This window comes from Microtus oregoni, unplaced genomic scaffold (genome assembly GCF_018167655.1).
Source record: "Microtus oregoni isolate MIOR12 unplaced genomic scaffold, Mior012 000011F_ref0000422, whole genome shotgun sequence".
NCBI lineage: Eukaryota > Metazoa > Chordata > Mammalia > Rodentia > Cricetidae > Microtus > Microtus oregoni.
Window position 1 is genome coordinate 24848784 of NW_024543070.1, and position 22569 is coordinate 24871352.

Sequence of the window (22569 nt, forward strand, 5' to 3'; positions counted from 1 at the left end):
TGATGCAGGGGGAAGGAACTTAGTCCTGCCTCCTAATCTTGATATGCCATGCTTCACTGTCTCCCATGGGAAACCTTACCTTTTCTGAATGAAGACAGAGAGAGAGTAGGGGGGGTAGGTAATAAGAAGAGAGGAAGGAGGGAAAACTATAGTTGGCCTGATACTAAACAAACAAACAAACAAATAAATAAATAAATGGAGGGAAAAATAAATCATAGCTTTCCAGATCTGAAAACAAAACAAACAAAAAATAAGCAAACAAGAAAACACAAAAACGAAACAAAACAAACAAAATGCAAAAAAGACTGATTATCTGGTAGACTCTCTGTCAACAAGGGTGTATATCTCAGCTCTCCCAGTCTAGAGCTAAAAGGCAGGAGAGTTCTGGAAAAGCTGCTCATCCTCTGATGATAGACAGTGGCATTAATGACAGAGAAGGAATGCAGGAATGTCAGTGAGAAAATTGATGGGTATGCTGGCCAAAGTGAAGACAGGCGGCAAGTAAGGGAAAGAATGCCATTCCGTGTTCCAACACAGACTTCCAAAGTCATTCTTTTCCTTCATTGAGGAAGAGATTTATTAGGGATATTTTTCCTTCACTTCCATTTTTAAAGGAGATAAGCTTTTGCCCCTGTCTTATTCAGGGTTCTATTGCTGTGAAGAGACACCATGACCATAAAAATTCTTTTTTCTTTTTTCTTTTTTGCTACTTTATTTTTTTTAACTTATTTATTTATTAAGGATTTCTGACTTCTCCCCGCCACCGCCTCCCATTTCCCTCCCCCTCCCCTGATCAAGGCCCCCTCCCTCATCAGCTCCAAGAGCAATCAGGGTTCCCTGACCTGTGGGAAGTCCAAGGACTGCCCACCTCCATCCAGGTCTAGTAAGGTGAGCATCCAAACTGCCTAAGCTCCCCCAAAGCCAGTACTGTGCAGTAGGATCAAAAACCCATTGCCATTGTTCTTGAGTTCTCAGTAGTCCTCATTGTCCGCAATGTTCAGCTAGTCTGGTTTTATCCCATGCTTTTTCAGACCCAGGCCAGCTGGCCTTGGTGAGTTCCAGATAGAACATCCCCATTGTCTCAGTGTGTGGGTGCACCCCTCGCAGTCCTGAGTTCCTTGCTCGTGCTCCCTCTCCTTCTGCTCCTGATTTGGACCTTGAGATTTCTGTCCAGTGCTCCAATGTGGGTCTCTGTCTCTGTCTCCTTTCATTGCCTGATGAAGGTTAATATTCAGGAGGATACCTATATGTTTTTCTTTGGGTTCTCCTTCTTATTTAGCTTCTCTAGGATCACAAATAATAAGTTCAATGTCCTTAATTTATGGCTAGAAACCAAATATGAGTGAGTACATCCCATGTTCCTCTTTTTGGGTCTGGCTTACCTCACTCAGGATAGTGTTTTCTATTTCCATCCATTTGTATGCAAAATTCAAGAAGTCCTTGTTTTTTACTGCTGAGTAATACTCTAATATGTATATATTCCATAATTTCTTCATTCATTCTTCCATTGAAGGGCATCTAGGTTGTTTCCAGGTTCTGGCTATTACAAACAATGCTGCTATGAACATAGTTGAGCATATACTTTTGTTATATGATAGGGCCTCTCTTGGGGTATATTCCCAAGAGTGGTATTGCTGGATCCTGAGGTAGATTGATCCCGAATTTCCTGAGAAACCGCCACACTGCTTTCCAGAGTGGTTGCACAAGTTTGCATTCCCACCAGCAATGGATGAGTGTACCCTTTTCTCCACAACCTCTCCAGCAAAGGCTATCATTGATGTTTTTTATTTTAGCCATTCTGACAGGTGTAAGGTGCTATCTTAAAGTTGTCTTGATTTGCATTTCCTTGATCGCTAAGGAAGTTGAGCATGACCTTAAGTGTCTTTTGGCCATTTGATATTCTTCTGTAGAGAATTCTCTGTTCAGCTCAGTGTCCCATTTTATAATTGGGTTGATTAGCTTTTTACGGTCTAGTTTCTTGAGTTCTTTATATATTTTGGAGATCAGACCTTTGTCAGTTGCGGGGTTGGTGAAGATCTTCTCCCAGAAAGTGGGTTGCCTTTTTGTCTTAGTGACAGTGTCCTTTGCTTTACAGAAGCTTCTCAGTCACAGGAGGTCCCATTTATTCAAGAGGCCCTTAATGTCTGTGCTGCTGGGGTTATACGTAGGAAGTGGTCTCCTGTGCCCATGTGTTGTAGAGTACTTCCTACTTTCTCTTCTATCAGGTTCAGTGTATTCGGACTGATATTGAGGTCTTTAATCCATTTGGACTTGAGTTTTATGCATCCTGATAGATATGGATCTATTTTCATTCTTCTACAGGTTGACATCCAGTTTTGCCAGCACAATTTGTTGAAGATGCTCTCTTTTATCCATTGTATACTTTTAGCTCCTTTATCGAAAATCAGGTGTTCATAGGTTTGTGGGTTAAAGTCAGGGTCTTCTATTCGATTCCATTGGTCGACTTCTCTGTTTTTATGCCAATACCAAGCTGTTTTCAATACTGTATCTCTGTAGTAGAGTTTGATGTCAGGGATGGTAATGCCTCCAGAAGTTCCTTTATTGTATAAGATTGCTTTGGCTATCCTGGGTTTTTTGTTTTTCCATATAAAGTTGATTATTGTCTTCTCCAGATCTGTGAAGAATTTTGATGGGATTTTGATGGGGATTGCATTGAATCTATAGATTGCTTTTGGTAGAATTGCCATTTTTACTATGTTGATCCTTCCAATCCAAGAGCAAGGGAGGTCCTTCCATTTTCTGGTGTCCTCTTCAATTTCTTTCTTCAAAGACTTAAAGTTCTTGTCAAATAGATCTTTCACTTCCTTGGTCAGAGTTACCCCAAGATATTTTATGGTATTTGTGGCTATCATGAAAGGTGATGCTTCTCTGATTTCCCTCTCTGCTTCCTTATCCTTAGTGTATAGGAAGGCAACTGATTTTTTGGAGTTGATCTTGTATCCTGCCACATTACTAAAGGTGTTTATCACAAAGGAAAAACATTTCACTGGAGGTTTCAGAGGTTTAGTTCATTATCACCATGGTAAAATGTGGTAGCGTGCACGCAGATATGGTTCTGTAGTTGAGTGGTAGGGAACAGGAAGTGATATGAAACAGGGGTTATGGCTTGAGCAAACATGAGACCTCAAAGCCTGCCTCCACTGTAACACATTTTTTTCCAACAAGACCACACTACTCTACCAAGACCAGAGCTCCAAATAGTGCTATTCCTTTTGTGTGACATTTTCTTTGAAACTGAAACATTGCACTCCTTAGCCCCCAAAGGCCTCTAGCCCTATCATAATACAAAAGTGTCTTCAGTCCAACTTCAAAAGTACCCATATTATATAACTAACTCAAATTTATTTAAATGTCTAAAGTTCAAAGTCTCTTCTGAGATTCACACAGTCTCATAAGTGTAATCCCCTGTAAGATCTAAATCAAAAAGCAGATCACATACTTCCAACATAATGCCAAAAATATACATTATCATTCCAAACTGTAAGAAAGGAAGCATAGTGAGGAAACACTGCACAGAAGCAAGAGTGAAAACCAGCTGGGCAATCTCTAAACTCTGCATCTCTGTGTCTGATGTCAAAATGTTCTTCAGATCTCCATCTCTGTTTATCTTTGTTGATCTCAACACACTCATATCTCTTGTGCTGGTTCCACTCCCTGTTAGTATCTTTCCTTGGCAGGTATCCTATGACTCTGATATCTCCAATACCTTGGGGTTTCTAGGGCAATCCAGGCTTCAATTTAGCAGCTTCAAAGAATGACCTCTTTAGGCTTCCATTTTGAGATACCTCTGACACATGCCTGGTCTCAGTATCACATGACTTACTATCCTTAGTCGTGGAAGCAAATTGTGTAGCCCCTATCCTCCATCCTTACCTCCTGAGCCACATGGCCAGAGCTACAAATTTCTGCTACTTACTGGGCCTGTAAAGTGGTTCCCTCATGCAGTTGTATCTTCATCAACTTTGTATTTTTTTTTTTTTTAATTTCCTTGACTGCCTGAGCTTGGCTGTCCTGAAATTGCATCTGTAGACCAGACTGGTCTCAAGTGCAGAGACTTGCTAGCCTTTGCCTTCTGAGTGGCATGCAGCACCACACCTTGCTTTAAGCTTTTCTTTAATTCTTTTTCATAAATCGGAAACTTAGCTAGGTGGGCTCTTGACCTGAGGTCCCCACCCTTTATTCCATTTATTAATCTGTTTATTTCCTTGAACACTGGATTCAGACCTTTTACACCTCCTGGTGATTCATTTCTCCTCAAATTATTCTACATTGTGCATTTTTCCTTACTTGGCTTTTTCCTTTTCCTTATAAATCTTCATTAGAGTTAACACTAATAAACCACATGACAAAGTCTATACTAGGTACTCTTGAGATTTCTTCTGCCAATGGAATTGTGTCAAAACACTTCAATTTAGCCTCAAGAAAATTTTTCAGACAAGAAAGCAGGGACATTCTTCACCAAAATATCATAAGAATGATCTCTAGGCCACATGATAATATTCTTCTCCTTTGAAAACTCTTGAGCCAGACTCTGACAATTCAAATCACCTTTATCACCACCATCTTATATGCTTCTACTTGTATGTCCAATTAAACAACACTTAAAGTGTTCAGCTGCTTTTCTAATTCCCAGCCTCAAGGTCCATATTCCTTCAAACAAAACATGGTCATGCCTATCACAGCAATACCCAGGTCCCTGATATCAACATCTGTCTTAGGGTTTCTCTTGCTGTAAAGAGACGCCATGACTATGGCAACTCTTAAAAATTAAAAACATTTAATTATAGTGGCTTACATTTTACAGAGGTTTAGTCATTGATCATCATAGTGTGACATCGTGGTGTACAGCAGACATGGTGCTAGAGTTGAGAGCCGATAGGCAGGCAACAAGAAATATTCTGAGATGTTGGACATGGCTTGAACATATATGAGACCTCAGATTCTGCCTCTAGAGTGCCATGTTTCCTCATAAAAGATCATACCTACTCCAACAAGGTCACATCTCATTATAGTGCCTCTTCCTTTGGGGACCAGTTTCTTTCAAATCACCACAGAAGCTCAATTAACACTATTGCTCTTTTCCTCCGTTTACTGGATATTTACTCCATTTTTAGACATTACTCCATTTATAGGATATTTACTCCATTTCCTTCTCTCGGTGCTTGACATTCTCAGTTAAGAAGGACTGGGGCTCCCATAACTATTTCAAACCCACAGTTCTCAATATTTGGTTAAGAGGGACTTGAAACTATGCCCTTGTGACTTTGTTTTATAGTCTTTAGTGAAGAGGACATGAGGGTTTTCTCCATCATCTCACACCTGTGGCCTTGATCACACTCACTGTGATATCTGAGCCTCTATTTTCTTCTTTCAGCAGAAACCACGATTTTACTCATTATGGGCCTTTTCCCTCATTGCAGTCATTTTTCTTCATAAGATTCATATCAACAGGAGCAGAATACTTTAAAGTGGGAATTTGTAGCAAAGAGTAAACATTCTTAGCACCTTGGGGAATCACTTACAATGTATCCAGAGCCTCATGTATCTTTACAGCTTTCACATTCACACATCTGATTGCTTACTACAGATAGGTGATTTGTATGTGGGATGTCAGAAATCAAAATAAATATATTCAATGATTGTATTTCAATAGGGGCCTAGCTAGAAAAAATTTAGTCTATGAAAAGTAAATATATAAGTGAATATGTATATAAGTCTAGACTTATAAGAAATTGAATTATGAATAAGCACACAAAATACTAAAATTATTACAGGAATTTGTAACATTAAAATAGATATTCTTCATAAAACAACAAACATTAGCATACATATTAACATGTGTGGTACATGGCCTTTAGTGAGATTATCTTGGTTTTCTTGGATTAAAACTGTTCAAAATATGATGCCAGTTAATATATAACCAAGTAGGTTATGGTCGCAGGGAGAGAAGTAGAGAAAGACTCATAAGAATGATAAAAAAAAATGAAAGCATTGATGCTGAGTCAAAGATAAGAATAAGGACACTGGGAAAAAGGAAAATACTTTTTGTGGTTAAAAATTATGTCAGAATAGAAACTAGATATGCATCACTTGCTTGTGAGTATCTTGTTTGTAAAATGACTTTGGTTTCCAGAAGAAAAAAAAAGACCCAGGGAAGAAGAGATATAAGACGAAGAGAAGAGGCTCGTGTTGATAAAAAATAAAGCAAATATGTGTCTATCAAGGAAGGTTTGCATCCTCCCCTCCCCCCCCCAAAAAAAAGCACAAATAGCAATGTAGGATCAAGCAAAGAAATCTTAATTTTCTCAGGAAATATTTTTCCACAACAAAATCTAATTGATGCAAATCACTTTACAGGGGAAAGTTTAGAGTAACTATGAAAGAAAGTGCAAAGAGAAAAAAAGTTATAAAGAGCCCCTTTTAATAACCAAGAAACTCTTGATAAAGATACACACTAAGTCACATGGATCAAAGCTGTAGATAAACTGCTTACTCTAAAACCCCCTTTAGAATGTAGAGCAATGCAGAAATAACTGTGTCAGGTAGTATTCCTAAAATGTGTCTGTGTTCTTGCCTTTCCCTTCCTGAATCCAGCATGAGAGTTAACACCTGCAGTTCTCTCAGACATCCTTTAATTGTTATGTGTCCCATTACCCTATTCTTCAGCATCCCAATTTTGAAGCTTCAGGCAAACAATATAATGTGTCTCCACCAACGTTTGTCTATGATAAACACGTACTATTTACTTAAAAGATTATTTGAAATATATAATCATTATTTTAGATATGTATACTATGTTTTCCTCATCATGCACCTTTGTATAATTTTTCTCATCTATGTACAATGTTATAGTAAAGAAATATTTAATTCTATATTTCTTCTTTTTTTCTGTATTACAAACTTTATTAGTGCTGGGGAAAGGAGGACAGGCAGCTCCGGTCTCTCCCTACTTTACTGCTTGCAGTTGCCATTAATGGGAAGGTTCAAATGGTCAGGGGAGGACAGGAAGGCCTTGATCTTGGGCCGGGCACTGAGGCGCGCCACATAGCCACTGAGCAGGGGGAAGTTGTCCAGGCAGCCAGGGGCCAGGACTTGGTGGATCAGCAGCAGATCTAGCAAGTTGTAATCGGCGAAGGAGATCTGGTCACCCACGATGAAGGCTTTGCCTCCTTGGTTCTGGGACAGCAGGGTCTCGAAAGGTTTCAGGTGTCCAGGCAGGGCCTTCACATAGTCATCCTTCCCTTCATATTTGGTGTAGATGAGGGTGATGTATTTCAGGCGAAGGTCTTCCACCCCATCATTCACCATATCCACCAGGGCAGCCTCCTTCTGATCTTTTCCATAAAGCCCAAGGGATCGGCCCAAGTGCCTCAAGATGGCATTAGATTGGTACAGGGTAAGGTCTCCATCCTGAAACTTGGGGAGCTGCGCATACAGACAGGTGGACTTGAGCAAGCCTTTCATCCAAGTATCTATGGACACCACCTCCTCCTTCCTCTGGTCCTGGTCAGCCAGTAGTATGCGCATGGCCTCACAGCGCCCTCGAACTGGGAAGTAGACAATGGTGTACGGCGGCATGGCTGCTGCGTAGACGGAGGCACGAATTCTGAGCTGCATAGACGGTAACGGATCTTGGGTGTGGAAGCCAGCTAATTCTATATTTCTTTGATCTATTTTATTATTTGTATAATTCCCAAAATCAGGACTGATGAGCATATTCTTTAAATGTTTAGTATATTTATCTAATCGCTTCTCGAAAACGCTGTTTCCTATTGCACCATCACAAGTCATTTCCCACCTGCAATAAGGGTTATTGTTCTTTAGAAATTTTTCCCAGGCTGATGGCTGTAAAGTAATGACATATGTTTATTTGCATTTCCCTAACTAGCACTGAGTTTGAGTTTTCTTTTGTTTTATCATTTTGATTTTCTCCTTGGTGAATTTTAACTTCATATTTGTTCTCATTATTCCTACCATTAGCTAACAGTAAAAGCAAGGAATCCTTTACACATCCTAGCTTTACTTAATAAAGCTTCAAATTTCTCTACAGTAATTCTTTTTTTTGCATTTTAGGGGTCATTACTTTTGCATCTCTATTTTGCATTGTTTTGTAAAACTATGTTGCAGTTTACTGAGAGAGTTTACAAACACATACATGATTTGTTTGTTTTAATGTTTCCAAGTAGACATCTTTTACTTTCATATCTAAGAGGAGAGAAGACAGAGGATATTAAATCACTATCCCAAAGTCATGCTTAATAATTGGCAAACCTAAAATTGCCTCAGGAATTTTTAAGTTTCGTTATTTGTTTGTCTATCTCTCTATCTATCATCTATCTATCTATCTATCTATCTATCTACCTATCTATTTATTTGAGGGCACATGCCACTGCACTCCTGTAGAGGTCAGAGAATAATTATCAGGAGTGTACTCTCTCTGCCAAGTGAGAGTATCAGATATCAAGGTCAGATTCTCAGGCTTTATGAAAAGTGTGAGGTAAAACTCCCAGGCAAAGAAATACACATGACCCTGAACCAGAGCCAGTAAAAGAAATACACCCTGGTGCTGAATCCAGAGTGAGTGAAAGGAAAACATTGGCCCTGAAACCAGAGCCAAGGAAACATGCTTTGGACCTGGAGCCAGAGCCGGTGAAAAAAATATACCTTGTCCCTGGGGCTAAGGCCAAAAGACTAAAAAGGCAAGTAGAATAATCACAGTTTGGCCTTGAAACAAGAGTTAACTCTGCCCCTGACCAACTGAACATAAACCAACCAATCTCTAAACAGGAAAACTAGTCAATCTGAGCATGTGCAAACTCGGGGGTATCATAATCTGACCAATGCCCTTCCTGAAAATCTTCTCCCTGGAAACACACCACCCCTAAGGAGCCCTATTAAAGCCTCTTTGCCTGTTCAGTTATCAGCTTTCCCACCCTTTTAGAGGCAGTTACTTGTCTGGATTTCTCCTTCTCAAATACCTTTCTTAATAGAGTTTTGGGTGAAGATCTTGCACTGGAGCATGGTGTAGGAGGTCTTTCTGTATTTGTGTCGCTTTCATTGGTTGAATAAAGAAACTGCCTTGGCCTTTTGATAGGGCAGAAAATTAAGTAGGTGGAGTAGACAGAACATGATGCTGGTGAGAAGGATAATGTGGCAGACATCATGATTCTCCTGTCTGGGACAGATGCTGGTTAGAATCTTTTCTGGTAAGCCACGACCTTGTGATGATATACAGATGATTAGAAATGGGTTAAATCAAGTTTTGAGAATTAGCCAATAAGAGGCTAGAGTATATGGGCAAAGCAGTAATTTAATTAATACAATTTCCATGTGGTTATTTCAGGGATTAAGCTATCCAGGGGGCTGGGATGCAGCCCTCCAGTCCTACTACAGGAGCAGAGCCGATTGTCTACTGGGACATTCCCTTAGGGGAGCCGAGCTACAGAAGTAACAGATAATTCTGTGGGGGAAACTCCCTTGGAAATGGAGCAGAAGTAACATTTTGTCTCTGGAGACAGAAGAGATTGATACATTTGTTCACGGGTTTCCTCTTAAGCATGATGCAGAAGGAGTAACATTTTGGACCGGAGCTGAGAATAATTGGATACCTCTGCTTAGTAGCTTGCATAAGAGTACATAGCAGCAGAAGAACTTGATACTTCTGCTGGGAAGCTCCTGTAGGTGGGTGTGGGGTAGTGCTCACCTACAAAGGATTTCTCTTGGAGAGGACCAGGATTTCTACATCCCCCACTACACTCCAGCATCAGGTATAGCCTGATTCCTCACAAGTCAGGATACCTTTCTTCTCATAGCTGTAGGTACCCAGGATACCTCCCTTTATAGCTGAAGATATAGTCATACTTACTGGCAGGTCCAGATAGCTTTCCCTCCAGAGCTGTAACACTTGCACAAAGCTCTTTTGACCACTGAGTTATCTCAACATCTTACAATTCTGTTTTTAATATATTTTAATATATTAATAGATCATATAAACAATGTTCTTTGTTATAAAATCTTCATAAACAAAGTACTTTCATTGTAACCACTTCTATCAGCTTTTTTTGTCCTTTTATCTCACTCACTTCTTGCAATGGAACCCCATCAAAAATTATTCCAGACTCTGAATATATGAGGCAACATGAAATATTTGCCTGAATTTGGCTCAGACAATTAATATAATGAGCTCCAGTTCTATTTTCTTCCCAACAACACAATTTTATTCTACAGCTTAAAAATAGGGATCAAACACACACACACACACACACACACACACACACACACACGTGTGCTTTTTATCATTTCATGCTATGATTCACTCATAGACTAACTACACAGTGATTGTGAGCAGGGCCGTTCAATACATGGTTCTGTTTCTTTTGAATTGCTGCAGTTAATTGGTTGTCTGTCTTAGACTGGCATTGGTGCGGTAATTTCTATACCAACAATCAGTTTAAAATGATAGAAAGGTGTCTCCTGCTTCCCCCATCACCATCTGTTGTTTACTCTCTTTATGATAGCTATTCTTAATGGGTTAATATGAAATTTCAATTAATACCTTCATTGTATTATTGGACAGTTATATTTTTAATTTTGAAGTGGGTATGTTTGGGGCATTATGGCAGTTCATCTCTTTGCTTAATTATTTTTTTTCATTTGATTGCTTTCTTTCACTTTGATAAGCACTCTAGGTTCTAGTGTCCTCATGTATAAAAAGCTGAGAAAAAAGTCTCCTCTATTGTGTACTTCATCCCTTCTCTCTATTTGTTTCCTTTGTAGTGAAGAAGCTCTCAATTACAGGCTGTCCCATTTCCCAATTGTTGTTATTATTTTTGATCTAATGAAATTCTGTTCAGAAGGTTATGCCAGTCTTAAAGTTGTTCTCCTCAGATTCATATAGTGTGTTCAAAGTTTCTGGAAAACTCTCTGTCACTCCCCTTGTTTCGAACTGATATTTGTACAGGTTTAGAACTGAACATCGAACTTAATACTTCTATATATAGATATTCCATTTTTCCAATATCAACTCTTGAAGAGGTTTTTCATTCTCTAAGATGTCTCTTTGTGTATGATATGTCTGCTCCCTCTATTTTATTTCCCTCATACATACATCAGTTTATTTCTTCTTTCATTTTTATTTTTGGACGATGTATTAACTTGTCTCTATAGCAACATTTAAAATCATGTCTTTGAATAATGTAGGATTCCATTCTGTATACTCTGAATATGTTTTATTACCATCTGTTAATTAAAAAAAGCTGCTTTGGGCTGAGAGGTACCTCAAAATAGAGCAAGTTGGAAATTCCAAGCAGACATAGAAGAGAAAAGTAGGCAGAGTTGAGGAGACACCATGTAGACACTGATGGAGGAAGACACCATTTCACTGAAACTTTACCAGTAAACCACAAGCCTTATGGCAAAATATAAAATAATGGAAATGGGGTCAATTAAGATATAAAAGATAGATCGATAGATAGATGATAGATAGATAGCAATACACCTACATGATTGGCCAAGCAGTGCTGTAATTAACATAGTTTCGGTGTGATTATTTTGGGCTTCGGTGACCAGGAATGAACAAGCAGTCTCTGCCTACATGTGAAGTCTTCAGCATTACTAATTTCTTTTATTCTTTGAGCTCATAGTACTTTTGCATAAGTTTTGAGATATTTTTCTAGTTCTTTGGGGGATAATTTATGAGATTTTGATGAGTTTAGATTTGAATGTATAGATGATGTCAGTAAGGGAGCTGTTTTCAGGATATTAATTTTGTAAATCCATGCACATTTGTGACTCTTCCATCCTGTAGTGTTGTCTTCCAGTTCTTCAATGACTTACAACTTTCCTTGTGAAAGTATTTTGCCTGCTTTATTTAGCTAGTTCATAAGTGAATTTTTTCTTTTTCTTTCTTTTTTTTTGCTACTAATAATGGAATTGTTTTTATGATGTTACTGTCAGAATGTGCAGTAATAATACATAGAAAAAATTACTGGATATTTTATAGTGATTTTCTTTTTGGCTATTTTAATGAAATATTTTTTAGATTTCTGTTTCAGTCTTCAGAGTCTTTAAAGCATAGGTTAACATCATCTAGACACAGGTTAGCCTGAATTATTTCTTTAAAATTGGTAATTCTGTTAGCTTTCTCTTGTTTTATTGCTCTGGCTAAGATTTAAAGCCATTTGTATTCTGCATAATGGAGAGATTGGACATCCCTATATCATCCTTTACTTGAGAAAATGGCTTATTGTATGCCATTATTAAACTGAGGCATGATCCAAATAATTTCTTCAAGAGTTTTACCCTTAAGGAACACTGAAGTCTGTCCAAGATTTATTTGTACTTTCATGGTAATCATGTGACTTCAGTCCTTAATTCAGTTTGTCTCCAGTGCTGGTTGATTTGCATATGATGAACCAATTTACATTGGTGGTATGAAATCAATTCGAATATAGTAAGTGCTTTCCTAATTTATTATTTGAATTTTATTCACCTTTTCTTAGTTTCTTACCTTGCATTTTGAAGGTAGTTTATATCTCATATTAATTTACATTATTGGAAATGGATCATCATTTTTTATTTTATGGTTATATCTTTAATTCTTACTAAATTTATCTTGTGTATAAGATAGATAATCCAATTTTTATATATAGGGTTAGCCATTTCTTCAACAATAGATTATAATATGTTGTCATATTAAGTGCGTGTATTATTTACAGAATGAATAGTTATTCTTTTATTATGAATTCCTTTGATTTCAATAATAATCATCACTGTTCCCCTATAAAATGATCAAAACATGAATAGTTCAGAATTTTCATTTAAGATAGTTTATCTGTCAGAATCATTCAGTCCTCCTTCTATATCCTGACAGGAACCACACAGTGTGCAAATATCCATGCATGCAATTTTCTAATGATACTTGGATAAACTCCCATGATAAACACAAACATTTCCATTTCTTGCAGTTTTTTATTGCTTGCTCTATTTCTCTTCTTTTAAATTTCTTTCAACCTTTTAACATGTGGAAACTGAAAAGGAAGGAATTAAGAAAAAGCCATTGAAAACCAAGACTGAACTATGGGGATTATTCTTTCCCTCTGTACCTGGCATTCCATGTGCTTTTGGTGGGCCAGGGATTTCCAGCTGCTGTGACATCAGACGAAGGTTTTCCTTTATTTCTCTTCCACTGTTTACTATGTTTTTCTTGGTAATATTAAGAAATTTGAGCACATTTATTTCTTGCAAAACCAAGTAAAAATTTATGAAGTTATTGTCAGTTAATTATTTTTAATTAACTTACCAAACAGCATACCCTAAAGTTCCATTGCTTAGCTTTTGATTTTTATCATGAAAAAGTAAGAAGTCTAGGCCTTTTATTCATATTCTTTGGTTTCAAATTATCCTTTGAAAATATTATAACAACAATGATTCCAACCCATTAATTTTTTGTTCAGTTGTTTTATATATGAGTGTTTGTCTGAATATATGTATTATACCAGGTGCACAATGGATGACTGCAGAAAGAAGATGATGTCAGATATTCTTTTTTTAAAATCGTTTATATTGAAAAAAATTCTGCCTCCTCCCCGCCTCCCATTTCTCTCCCCCCTCCCCCCACTCCTCTCCCCTTGCCCCCACTCCTTTCCTCCTCCCTCTCCAGTCCCAAGAGCAGTCAGGGTTCCCTGCCCTGTGGGAAGTCCAAGGTCCTCCCTCTTCCATTCAGGTCTAGGAAGGTCAGCATCCAAACAGACTAGGCTCCCACAAAACCAGTTCATACAATAGGATCAAAATCCAATGCCATTGTCCTTGGCTTCTCATCAGCCCTCATTGTCTGCCACATTCAGAGAGTCCGGTTTTATCCCATGCTTTTTCAGTCATAGTCCTGCTGGCCTTGGTGAGCTCCCAATAGATCAGCCCCACTGTCTCAGTGGGTGGGTGCACCCCTCGTGGTCCTGACTTCCTTGCTCATGTTCTCCCTCCTTCTGCTCCTCTTTTGGACCTTGGGAGCTAAGTCTGGTGCTCCAATGTGGGTCTCTGTCTCTATCTCCATCCATCGCCAGATGAAGGTTCTAAGATGATATGCAAGATATTCATCAGTATGGCTATAGGATAGGGCCATTTCAGGTTTCTTCTCCTTTTCTGAGACAAGTGTTACAGAGGATTGTGTGCCAACAGATTGGTGCTGAGAATCAAACCCAGGTCCTTAGCAAGAATATGCAGTGCTCTTAACTACTGAGCCATCTTTCCAAACTCAAGTCATGTACCTTTATATTAGAAAAAAAAAAACCTGTTGATTTTGAAGTACATTTCTATCTTTACTGTGTTAGTACAATTCTTTTTTAAAATTACAAATACAAATACATTACCAAATACAGAAATAATTATAGATGAACTTCTAAACATGTATTTTCAGTTAGTTTCTTTTCTCATCTTAATTAAATTGCAGCATTCATTAATACAACTTTAAATGATTCTATACACTCAGCTACACTTCTGTTATTTCTGAGTTACTGATTGTTGTTTTATTTTTCCGGACAATAACTTTTGGATCTTTATGCCATTTTTTTTCTAATCACTATTTTTTCACCCTAAGTCTTTAAGAGGTTTCATTAGCAGAATGTTCTATTTTACTATATATGTATGTGTGTTAATTAAAAAAAAACATGTTCTTATATACTTATTTACATACATGCTTCTTCATTCTTCTGGAACTTTTCTGCTATCTTCCAGGTATCTTGCCTTTTAATTGCAATTTTTGTAATTTCTGCATTGACTGAATTTATCAGTTTTCATAACAGCAGTAGAAAAATACTTTGATGTTAGTATTAATGTAAATGTAAATTCTATTTTTCAAATTAAAAGCTAACATTTAAGTACAAGAAACTATCTATTCTCATCTAGAAAAAGTGACAGGAGTCTCTGTGTACCAAGTCCTAAGTCTTTGGTGTTTAGGGCAACATTTATTTACAGCCTGCCCCAAGTAAATAAGATATTCTAGGAAAAGAATATTGGTTCTGACCCAAGAAAAATTGCATAGATAATTTCATATAATTCTTAAGGATACATTTGAGGTGTTTTAATGTTATTAGACACAAAGTCATGATCTTCCTCTGAGACAGAGTGGAAATCAAACCCTGTGTATCTGTTCTGGTTTGAATTTGATATGTGCTCCCAGGTTCCAGTGTTAGTGGGGCTTGGTCTCTGCAGCAGATATGCCAGGGTTTGCTGGGTCCTGAAGATGAAGACTCAGTGGAGTAGCTAGTATTTGGGAAATTAGGAGGTTCTGATGGGAACTCAGGAGGCTGACATGAGAACAGGTAGGTATGAGAGCATACCTTTTCATTGTTGCTGTTACAACAACTCAACAAGATAAATTTCCGGTTTAATGATGGACATTGTTTTACACATACATCAAACAGTCCTAATAAATAAAAAACAGCAACTTCATAAAAAAACAAGGAAGAAAACTTTTACCCTTGGCCTTTCTAACCATCTCATACAAACCACCTACTTATAATACAGCTGGGTACATACACAAGAAAAGAAACTGTAATGCTCAGAAAAAGAATGTTTTTGTTGTTATTGCTGGTTTTACAAGAATTTTTACCTCCTTTGAGATTATAATTAACATGGTTTCACCACAAGTAAGGTCAGAAGTAGGAGAATGCAGTGAAGGTTAGTTTGGTCACCCATTATCATTAAAAATGGCTGATCCCAGCCGGGCGGTGGTGGCACATGCCTTTAATCCCAGCACTTTGGAGGCAGAGGCAGGCGGATCTCTGTGAATTCGAAGCCAGCCTGGTCTACAAGAGCTAGTTCCAGGACAGCCAGGACTACAAAGAGAAACCCTCTCTCAAACAAACGAACAAACAAACAAAAACATGGCTGACCCCTAACAATATGTACAAAAGTATAAAATGTAAATAAAAAAGCAAACAGGTTTTCCTTGTGAAGTACTTTAAAGAACAAAAGCAGGGCTTTGGAAGTTTTGCTTCTTTTTCCCTCCCCTGTTGCAAATTCGTGTTGTGGTTTTGGTAGGGTGGTAAAAGGGTATGTCATCTGGGGGTGGAACTTCCTGTTGTGGGGCTGCGAGCCTGCTCCTCTCCTTAAAGGTAACCTTTAAATTCTGAGACAGGAGAGGGAGGGTGGATAGGTCACGGTGGCCTTAAGTTTAGTTTTTCCTGTTTTCCTGTCTAGTCATCCTCATCAATCTTCCACTTCTTGTTGTCAGCATCACCATCCTCACCATCTTCAGCTACCTGCTCTACTCAGGAGCCTCAACTTCCTCATCTTTATCTCCATCCTCTTTCTCACCAACACTTCCTTCCTCCTCCTCTCCACCTTCTTCCTCTTCTTCATCTACCTCTGGTTTTGGTGAAAGCTTCCTGGAGAATAGTTTCACCATGACAGAAGCAGTCATGAGAGTGTTCAAGGCAGGACAGAAAGCCACAAAAAGGTAAGCTCTTGCCCCACTGGCTGCTCTGAAAAGCCATCTTTGCGTTGTTCTCCGTGCCCTGCTGCTCCCCATTTTCCTTATTAGCATTCCCATTTGCACATGCATCTCTTCCATTCTCTGATGCCTCCCCAACTTCTTTCTTCTCCTTCAAGCCTTTAGTGGTTATCTCAGAGCTGCTGTCTACAGCTGCATCTGTCATGGTGGGGCACGCCAGGTGTCCTATGCGAGTGAGAAAGAAACTGAGTTCAAAGGCAGCAAAGGTGCCTGCAGTGAGCACGGAGTGCAATACAAAAATGACTTTTCAGAATAGCCAATGGGAAGAGGGCATACCTTTTGGGGGCTTTCTATCTTACCTTGATCACTTTAATGACTGCTTCTGTCATGGTGAAACTTTCATCCGGAGGCTTTCAACAGAGTGAAAGCAATAGGGTGACCCAATCTTGAATTTGGCTTCCAAAGACAAAATCTAAATAAGGTTTCAAGTCACCGCAAATATTTTTTGAAGCAATGAAAAAGATGCCAGACATTTTAGGTCATAAATTTAATCAGCGAGAAGGGACTACAGCTAGGCTCTAGAAAGACTTGACTTTTCTGTTTGTTTAGTGAGTACTTCTCAGCCTATGACAACAGTGTGAAGTGAAGAAAACTTTACCAATGTGGCATGGTGGAAGGAGGAGAGTTTACCTATGAGACTTGATACCTCAGAGGGGGCTCTTTCTCTTTGCTTCCCTGCTGTTTCTTCCCCCAGGTAGGACTCTGAGAAACGTCTAGCATTGGTACAAAGAAGAATGGAAGCCTCTAAAACCATACACACAAGTTGTTTCTATTTTCAAGTGACCTCGTCTTGGCATTTGATTGAGAAGGAGAACAACTAAACCACAGTGTTTGCGTGTTGCCTTGATATCAACACCACTGTATGACTCCCTTTGCTTTTGAGTATGTCTGTAATTTATCTCCATTTATTCTCCCTACCGATAAGTTTTCCTGGGGCAGCTGTGTTCATTCAGTGTCTTCCCTCTGCCTCCTGACCTGTTCTGCTGAGGGGAAATCTCTCATCAGAGAAGCAAGGATGTAAACCACAAAGGTTGTCATGATGTTTGGTAGGGACCATGTCCTTGTTTATCTATTTGGTGGATTTCCCTTTCCCTCAGTTTCTCAATATGTTGTAATGTTTATTGCCTAGTAAGTTGCATACCCCACAAACCCAGAATTCCTGCAGCAACTGACAACATCTTTCGATAAATCCAGTTGTAAAAAGACCTTGTTCATCTTTGGTAACCTCTGAAGTCCTCCCTGAGCAGTGGCAAGGCTCTTCCTAATTTGAAGTCATTAGGCTTGATACACTAAGGCACAACTCACTCACTGTTTGTTGTTTTTGCACCCCAGTCATTGGTTATCATCTTTAGCATTGTCTCTGTTAAATCTTCCACTCTAGCTCCCTCATGGGTAGAAGGTACTATGGCAATGGCAGCTGATGACTAAGAAGGAGACCTGTTCTTACAGCTTATGAACAGCAAAGCTATATTACAAGTCTTTCCTCAGGGTGTCAGCTTGTTCTGTAGCTCATTTTCTCACATTTTGTCTGCCTTACCCTTTCCCTCAAGACTGTGAGTTGTAGGGTCCTTTTCACCCTAAGCAAGAGTACCAGTGCATAAACAATTCCCAATATGGATCATGGGCTTAGGGATAGGAATTAAGCACAGGCCTACAGGTTGTTGATAAACATAATTTAGATTAGCAAAATTCCCTTGGAAATGTCCTCTTGCCCTCATGCTTGGACTACCTGTAGTACATGACAGGCATTTGCATATTGTGACCAAAGTGCCACCAACAGATGGTGCAGTAACGTTCTTGGGCATGAGGGATAGATTCCTAACAATGAGGTTCATGCCACCTCTAGCTCTCTTGACCACAGCATTCTGTACCCCTCTCTTATTCTTCCCTTTCATTGTTTCTTGGTCAACACAGATTGCAGTAGCCATAATTCCATGGCCTTCTGCTCTTTCAGTATTACAGTTCAACTTTGTTTCAGAGTAAGCAGGATGTGTAGGATGGCACCGGCAGCTGGGACATCACCCAATTTGTGTTTGGCAGAATAATCCTACCATAAAGCTGAAACACAATACCGAATTATCATAAGGACAGCAAGGGGTTGGGGCCTTTGAAGGGAACTATGGCAAAGGTCACACTAGAGTTAGGCATTCATGCTCAGGGACAGCTTCCAAATAACACGAGGCATAAGGGCCTAGGGTCACTATCCCAATAGGGTAGGGAGGGAGTCCTGGCAGAGCTCAGAGAGCTATCCTGACATGGCAAACTGCAACCCTAAGCAGCAAAATCCCCCAACATCGCAACATGAGGCAGGGGCTTGTGTGTATACTAGGCTATCTTCGAACTAAGTCCTCTACCCAAATCTTGGAATCATAGATATGAAAGCTTGCTAGACATATTAGTCATTAGCATTTTTGCAAGAATTTGTATTTCTGAAATTTAGTGATATGTCTCCAGAGAAATACTCAAGAATTTATTAAGGTGCCACACAGAGTTTATGGAGGACAAAATTACATTAACTATGTCAGGATGCGGTAAGCAGACTTTGAAAAGGTTATGTGAACCTTCAGGTAATACTGGCAACAAGAACTCTTCAAACTTCACCAATAAAAACTGCACTCAGCACAGTGGGTACTGCGATTCTTACTATTTTTTGTTAAGAACAATAGAAAAGGTCATTTGTATGGGTGCTATAACAAGGGAGGATTCTCATCACATAAGCAGCCTATTGCTACTCATAAAGTTTAAATGACATTTGAGATCCAAATGAAAATTCCTGGCTATCTCAGCGATACTACTGACTGCTGGGATGAACCACCATGACCAAAAGGAAGGTGGGGACAAAAGGGTTAATTTCACTTGCTCTTCACCATCATCAAAGGAAGTCAGGACAGGAACTCAAACAGGCTAGGACCTGGAGGCAGGAGCTGAGCAGAGGCCATGGAACAAACTTAGTCTTTTGCTACCCATGGTTGGTTCAACCTTCTTTATTATAGAACTCAGGACCACCAGCCCTGGGGATATCATCACCCTCAATAGGATGGGCTCTCTCCCATCAATCACTAATTAAGAAAATGCCCTATGAGCTTGCCTGAGGCTGATCTTATGGAAGAATTTTCTTAATTGAGATTCCCTCCTCTCCAATGTCAAATTCAGATAAAACTATCCAGCACGCTGCCCAAGGTTGAATCAAGTACAAAGAACTCTGTCTTGTAAGTTATACACTCTTTTCTGAGTTTGCTTTCAGTCTACTCATCTCCCTGAATTAAAACCAAATGTACAGATAAGGGAGAGAAACAGCATATTCTTTTAAAGTGAATTAATATTAAGAATAATATCAAGTCATGACTGTTACTAAGTTGTGAGTTACAGTACCAATGAACCATCAAGAATAGGTTGGAAAGAATAAACACAGAACCTTCTTCTATTCATTCTTTTAGAGAGGAGTTTCTGGTACGGATACAGTGTGTGCTCTTAATTTCTATTCAACTTTGGAATGCTTCAGAGACTCTTTTAATTACAGATTTGCCTTTTTGGTGATGTTTTTCTTGGACAAACAATGAAATTGGTTTGCATTAGATGAGTAAACATGCAGTGGCCACAAGGGCAGACCCTGTTTGACATTACAGTTTTTTGTTGTTGCAGATAAAACTCATGTGCACCAATGAGAGCTGATACTACACAAATAAATGAGGATTCTAAATATATCGTGTTCTGGGAGGGCACATTTGCCAGACAGGAATGTGAGGAGGGGAAAAGAATAAATATGGAGGTGAAGAAAGTTGACAGCATCCCCCTTGATATTTCTGGAAGGTCTTTGCTAAGCAGAAGAGAAACAGGAGTTGTCATCTAGCTGACCACTCTTTTTCCCATCATATGATAATGAATGAGAGACTTACAGAGACAAGGCTTTTGATGGGGCTGGATGCCAGAGGATCTAAAAATGTTTGCATTGCTTATGTTTGCTGCTGTCACAAGTCTATGATCTGAGCTCTATTTTGGCTGCTAGATTTCTTGCTACATTTGTTTCTTGAAGGAATAGAAGACACCATACATCTAATAATTAAAGTAGAAAAGCTGGGAGACTCAAAAAACATGCTGGGTAGCCTCAGACAGACCCCCAGAAAATAAAATTTGGAGCAATGAGGAATTCCATCAGAAGAATTCAAAAAGGAACTGTGACAGAATGCTTTACTGTGGGGAAGAGGATGCCTGTATTTGGAGAGTGTAAAGATCAGGAGGATTATCCCTGAATTTCTCATTTTAAAATGTATGTGTGAATCAAACTTTCCCACTGTGACTGTGTTTCCACATCTATCCACTACAAGATTGCCTTACGAATACATGCCATAACAATTACAGATTTTAGAAAGCTAATGATTTCCTCCACATTTTCTCAGTGTCCCAAGCCAGAAAACTAGAAATTATCATTAAACACTTCCAAGCTCTCTCTGAACATTCTTGTCATCTTCACCTAATCCAGTGAGCTAGAAGGTGAGAGAACTTACTCAGTAGAAAGTTCATGGGAGTAAAATAGTTACAAAACTAAAGTTCTTGCTACATGTACACAAAGCATTGCTGGTAGCTTCTCTGTCATACATCTACCCTTGTCTATTTTCTCAATAATTATTTGGCTTTTTTTTTATTGATGTCTCTAAATCGAAGGTTCCGTATGTAACCAGAGTCTTGTTATTCATTTTGGTATTTTTTTTTTCTACATAGAATACTCCTCAACCCTTACTGGCTATATACCAGGTGTGTGAAATTATATTCTATTAAGTTTTTTCTGTGGGAAAAGAGTATCTTTATTAAAGAAGACAACTGGTCAGAACTGACCTGTGCACAGAAAAGCCAGATATGACCAGAAGACTTGGGGCTTCCTCCTCTGTAAGATCCTGGCAGTAAGTAACAGCCATGTTTACCACAAAGCCAACTAGATCTATCTGCTCTGTCAACTGAGGAAAGGTTAAGAAGTAACAGGAAGAGGATTTGGAAGGAAGACAAGAGAACTTGGTTCTAAACTAGCTCTACTAGCCAGCTGCGGAATTCTGGGTAAATGACTGAATCTTCTTTGGTCCACTTTTCTCACAACTCACTGACAATCTATCCACTGTCTCCATTTCAGAACATGCATGTACTTTGTGTGCAGAGAAATCCATCATGAAGCTGTGTAATTACTCTTATGAACACAAGTAATAAATCTAGACTTTTGGGGGGTTGAAAGAATCTGAGTTAAATACCACTTTTCTGTATTCAGCAAACTGGGAATCTAATAAATATGGAGAGAAATGACTTTCTCTGAGTGTCCTTGATGTTTGACAAAATGGAAAAAATGAAACCGAATAGATTAGTTTTAAAATACTATATGCTGACACAGAGATGAGATTCTAAATCTATTTTCTACTTTTTAGCTGAAAATGCTTTACCTGCCAGAATTGGTTTTGGCTAAGGCTTCAAAAGCTTCCCAAACAGTAATTATTGTAGGAAAAATAAGTAGGCAACCAGGCAAAGAGGCAAGGGGCAAAGTTTCCAGCCATTAACAAATGAAGAGAGACAGTCCAAGGGATATTGAGGGCCAATGATAACAGCCTCAAACTTGACATGGATTCTTGTATTTTTTAATAAAACAGGTAAAAGTGCTTTGATTGCTTTTATGTATAAGCAACTCTGTCAAGTATCAGGGTAAATAAAAGGAGGATAAAACTGAAGTTGGTTATTGAAGACTTTTATAAGCCAGACAAGTGCACCCTATCTTCTTATAATTTAACTAGAAATGGAAGTTGGAAAGTTGAGTAAATCTATGTGTGTAATGAGGTGGTTTCATCATAGGAACGGTTATTTTGTATATTCACCTACAAATCTTTCAAGCCTTTGTGCCAATTGTGGCAACATATACTAGTACCTGCTTCTTTTTCTGTCTTCATCTATTTAGTGTAAATCACAAAATTATGCAATTCTAGGAATCTAAATGACAATTAGTGACAAGTGTGATTATATGCTCTTGTGATCCCAGTACATTGGAGGCTAGGATGTCATGATTT

At 38.7% G+C, this 22569-nt stretch overlaps 1 protein-coding gene and 1 pseudogene across 1 annotated transcript; both read right to left on the reverse strand.

Annotated features, from left to right (window-relative positions):
* Positions 1–6972: 6972 nt before the first annotated feature.
* On the reverse strand, positions 6973–7599 carry LOC121453635 (glutathione S-transferase P-like). Its single transcript, XM_041660537.1, has one exon. It carries the CDS (start codon positions 7597–7599, stop codon positions 6973–6975), a length of 627 nt encoding a protein of 208 aa, XP_041516471.1.
* Positions 7600–16214: 8615 nt separating this feature from the next.
* Positions 16215–16676, reverse strand: LOC121453717 (annotated as a pseudogene).
* Between the last annotated feature and the right edge of the window lie 5893 nt (positions 16677–22569).